Source organism: Micromesistius poutassou (genome assembly GCF_964030765.1).
Source record: "Micromesistius poutassou genome assembly, chromosome: 23".
NCBI classification, from domain to species: domain Eukaryota; kingdom Metazoa; phylum Chordata; class Actinopteri; order Gadiformes; family Gadidae; genus Micromesistius; species Micromesistius poutassou.
Window position 1 is genome coordinate 1,614,838 of NC_140293.1, and position 5,000 is coordinate 1,619,837.

The following is a 5,000-nucleotide window of genomic DNA, read 5'->3' on the forward strand; positions in this document are numbered from 1 at the left end:
TGTTTAGACTCCCCGTGTGTCTGAACCAATTGGAGAAGCACTTTTATCTCCCTAAAAAAACAAGTCTCCAATCAAAGACTGTCTCTTATTTTCCTCTGACAATAAGAACCCTTTGTTTCATTAACCAGTGTCACCAGAGGGGGTGCTGTTCCTGCAGTTTAACTCTCCTGATAACTGACAGAGTTTTTAGTTTGTACACTTGGGGGGCCATGGGTGAAAGGTCAGAGGTAGCCAGATAAACACGAGTCTCCTGGAGCGAGGAGGACGGGGAACAGGCATTAGGGCAACGTTTCACCTTTGACCTTTGACTTGTGGCACTGGGAGTCATTGCCGTTTGACAAGGCACAGAATGGTTGATGATTCCCTAATGGACGACCGCAACACATCTACAATATCATGTGTTGATCATAGCTACAGATTGGCGGTGAAAAAATACAACGAATCAGATTAAATTTACGAGACAACCGAATAAATAGACCAAAAAAACAATATTTCCTTTTAATTTGTAAGGCCGGCATGTCACAGCGGTGTGTGTGCATTCGTGTGTGTGTGTGCGAGTGTGGTTTATGTGTTTCTTGACCGTCTCTGACCGCGAAACCAGAGAAGCATTATAAAAACACAAGTCAGCACGAAAGAAAGTGGCAACAGATCATCACGTTGAAGGCATGACAGATCAATTATTCACCAAAAAAATGAATGTTCCTCAAACCAAACCAAGAGATAGCAGAGTGTGGACGAAAAGCAACAGAGGAGGAGGAGAGGAGAAGAGAGGGACAATGATAGGAGAAAGGGAGAGGAAAACAAAGAGGAGAGGAAAAGAGAGCAGAGGAGAATAAAGAAAAGAGGAAAGGATGGGAGACACGGAAGAGAGGAAGAAAAGAAGACGAGTAGAACGAAGGAAGAGACAGCGGACAAAAAGAGAGAAAGAATAGACAGAGCAGCGTGGAACCGACACAGAGCAGAGGAGAAGAGGAGAATACGCAGAGAAGGAGAGAGACGAAGACAAAATAACAAAAGCATAGGGTTAGAGAGAAAAGAAAAGAGAGAGAGAAGGGAGAGGAGCGAGAGAGGAGGAGAGCGATAGCATCGTGGCGTAGCTGTGTATAAAGCCCGTTGAGTTCAACCCACTGCTTAATAAGAGGGGCAGCCTCCTTTCACATCAATATCACCCACCGCATCTACCAGCTGTTGTCACCAGCGAAACCTCCATGCCAAGCTCAGCTCTCCCCTGCATCACCATGCCAGGAATGTGTGTGTGTGTGTGTGTGTGTGTGTGTGCGTGCGCGATTGTGTGTGTCTACGTGAGTGAACGTGTGTGTGTGTGTGTGTGTGTGTGTGTGTGTGTGTGTGTGTGTGTGTGTGTGTGTGTACATACGCCATTGTGTGTGTCTACGTGAGTTAGAGAGCGAGACAGAGAGCCATGACGGTGACTATTCTCGTTTTACACACAGTATTTATAAAAGGCTCTTGGAATAGCTTTGACCTAAATTCAAAGTGAGCGTTCTCAGCCTGTAATTAGGGGTTTCTCGTTGGTTTTCACCTGCTACTGGAAATAAAGACAGATGTTGAGACAACACCCAAACGGCCTGCCGGAGAGCTGGCAGTGGGTGTGTACCGCAGGGAAAAACTAAAAACACAGCAAAATGATGAGAACTTACCAGTGATACAGACAGTGAAATAAAAACATTTGATTTACAAAGCAATGAATTAAAGTATAAAGTCCTCCAAAAGTGAATTATCGACGTGGTGTGCGAGAAGCTTGTTATTGTACGCGAGTGCGTTGCTGGAGTGAAAGTACTCGGGCAGAATAACTGCATTCCCAGATGTGTTTGAAGACATCAAAGGGATAAGGGCATTTGAGAGCATCGCTTCCAAAGCTTCTTCTATTGTTGCCGTGGTTTCCGTCGTCTAAGGGCCACAACACAGGAAGAGTCTCATGAAGACATGCTTTCACACACACATAAGCCGTTAACCTTTCACCGCTCGAGTGGCCTGGAAGCACTGTACAACACATCCTAAAACACACACACACACTCTCACACACACACACACACACACACACACACACACACACACACACACACAGAGGAGACACAGATACACACATACAAAGTCAAAAGCACAAACAGGCATGCATGCATACACACAGACATACACACCCTGACACACACACACACACACACACAAAGGAAGTAGGTATGGGGAATTTTGGGAGGAACAGGAAAAGCAGCAGCTAAGGAATGTCTTGCTGTGTGTGCGCACGCACACACACACACACGCACACCTTAGGAGTTGAACCAATCACATTAGTGCACTAACACACACAATCCTTAAAGAAGACACAAAGATATACACACACAGACATATTAAAAATGACACACACACACCATTACCGCTTGATCAAACGGGAGGTTTTGAAAACAGGAAGCACTCAAGACAAACATTTCCAGGTCAAGACAACACAATACCCCCCCCACCCCCCCACCCCCCCCCCCCTCACTCCCCCCCCCTCACTCCCCCCCCCTCACCTCCTTCCTGTACCGGGATATGGGGGAGCTTCAGCTGAAGACAGACAAAAATATACTGCTAAATAAAACGCCGAGCATTCCGGGACGAGCATTCTGGGAAATTGAGTCACTTAGTTATTTCATGAAAGTTCGGAAAGTTTTTTTCCGAAGCAACTGACGGTGAGTCCAGACACGTGTCATTGAGGAGGAACAGGTAGGGGTTAGGGGGCATCTTGCTCTCGGAGGCCTCCAGGTTAAACTGAGGACATTGGGAATCGAACCTGGAACCTTTCGTCTAAGAGTTGCGTCAACTAGTAGAACTCAATGGAAAAACGGAGCTAGCTGGAGACAGCCCCTCTCCTAATCCTCTTCCTTCTCCGAGACCACTAATAAACGTAGAATAACAGAGCAGAGCCCACGCACGCGTGTATTTATGTGTGGAGGCTGTCAACCAGGCTTTGGGCTGCTTTGGCAGGCGGCCATCTTGGAAAGAGCAGGTCATCTTAGTGGATGAAACGCGTAGGAGATGACGTGCGTCAACACACACACACACACACACACACACACACACACACACACACACACACACACACACTCTCTCTCAAAGAGTTGAACAGTCTCACTCTCTCACACACACACACACACACACACACACACACATACACACACACACTCCCTCTCTCAGAGTAGAATAGTTTCACACACACACACACACACACACACACACACACACACACTCTCTCACTCAGTTTCACAGAATCACACACACACACACACACACACACACACACTCTCTTTCACACGGTTTAACACACACTCCTTAAGGACTTACACATGCAGGTATTTCTGGATGCACAGTAAGATACACATTCTCTCTCTCTCTCTCTCTCTCTCCCTCTCTCTCCCCCTCTCTCTCTCTCTCTCTCTCTCTCTCATTACGTCTCCGTCTGCAGCGGAAGAATGGCCTACTGTACCAGGAATAGCTACTGAGGCGTACGTCCGTCTCACCACCCGGTCTCCGTGACAACCGTTAGCCTTGAGAGGAGCTAATGAGTGTTAGCCGCCGTCACAGGCGACCTTTCCCTCCAAAGCCCTCGGACAAGAACGCCGGCGAACCTTTCATAATCTAGCTGGTAGGGTGAGAGAGAGAGGGTGTGTGTGTGTGTGTGTGTGTGTGTGTGTTTGTGTGTGGAGGAGTCTGAGTAATTACAGCCTGTGACGTGATTGGCTGCGAGCCTTGAGTGGAAGGGCAGCCCGTTAGGCCCAATGACGCGTACCTGTCAGCAAGTTACAGTACTGTGAGCAGTGATAGTACTTTAGCAGTAATAGTACTTTATACACACATACACACACACACACACACACACACACACTGTTATGTGCTAATTCAGTTTACTGGTTTGGAAAAGTTGAGTAGAAAAAGAGAAGAGAGGAGATGAAAGGAGATGAGAAGAGAGGAGAGGAAAGGAGAGGAGAAGAGAGGAGAGGAGAGGAGAGGAGAGGAAAGGAGAGGAGAAGAGAGGAGAGGAGAGGAAAGGAGAGGAGAGGAGAGGAAAGGAGATGAGAAGAGAGGAGAGGAGAGGAGAGGAAAGGAGAGGAGAAGAGAGGAAAGGAGAGGAGAAGAGAGGAAAGGAGAAGAGAGGAGAGGAAGGAAAGAAGAGAGGACAGAAGCGAGAGAAGAGAGAGAAGAGAGAGGAACGTGAGGGTAGGGAATTAGCGCATAGATTGACTTTGTGCCATAAGTAAATATACAGCAGCTACGGGTTTCCATTAGGCTGCATCAGTCATTGCAGTGATGCACAGACTGGCTAGACGGACCCAGTCACCGATCACCATCGTCATAACACGGGGCTACGGATGAGACATTATAGTCTAGGTCCTGAGTGAGTGAGGGCGCGCGTGCGTGCGCGTGTGCGTGCGTGTGCGTGCGTGTGTGTTTCCATTCCAAAGACGTAGACACAATGGTGTTTTTTTTTAATAATCCAAGATAAACAACACCACCACCCTCGACTCCACCCTCTCCGTCTCCTCCACCAGCTCCTCAGCTTCCTGTCTCACACCTCGGGGGTTAAAGGTCACTTCCTGTGACACATTCCTTACATCGGTGGTATGAACCCGGTGTGTGTACGTGTGTGTGTGTGTGTGCGTATGTGTGATTGAGTGAGTGCGTGTCCGTCTGAAAATGTGTGCTTAAGTCTCTTAAGCTTGTGCAAGCTTGCGTTTGTGAATGCATGAGGTCTGAGAGTGCAAATGTGGGCCAAAGAGTGTGTGCCAGAGTGTGCAAGTGTGATTGAGTGAGGGAGTGCGTGTCTGAAAATGTGTGTTTAAGTCTCTAAGCTTGTGCAAGCTTGCATTTTTTTTTGAATGCATGAGGTCTGAGAGTGCATCTGTGTGAGTGAGTGTGTATGAGGGTGTGTGTGTTGTGTGTGCGTGCGTGCGTGCGTGTGTGCGTATGTGTGTGTGCATGCGTGCATATGTGTGTGCGTGCGTGCG

At 47.8% G+C, this 5,000-nt stretch overlaps 2 protein-coding genes across 2 annotated transcripts in view; both read right to left on the reverse strand.

Moving 5' to 3' along the window:
* The window catches only part of LOC311368675 (uncharacterized protein), a gene marked incomplete at its 5' end in the record, with an annotated part of 14,593 nt that extends 14,382 nt beyond the window's left edge, over window positions 1–211 (reverse strand). The window contains one exon of the mRNA XM_084487472.1: window positions 135–211. Within this exon, the coding sequence (XP_084343598.1) occupies window positions 135–211 (77 nt within the window). The remainder of the gene's footprint in view (window positions 1–134) is intronic.
* A 1,672-nt stretch (window positions 212–1,883) lies between these two features.
* The window catches only part of LOC311368676 (protein Shroom4-like), a gene marked incomplete at its 3' end in the record, with an annotated part of 15,214 nt that continues 12,097 nt past the window's right edge, over window positions 1,884–5,000 (reverse strand). The window contains exon 3 of the mRNA XM_084487473.1: window positions 1,884–1,908. Within this exon, the coding sequence (XP_084343599.1) occupies window positions 1,884–1,908 (25 nt within the window). The remainder of the gene's footprint in view (window positions 1,909–5,000) is intronic.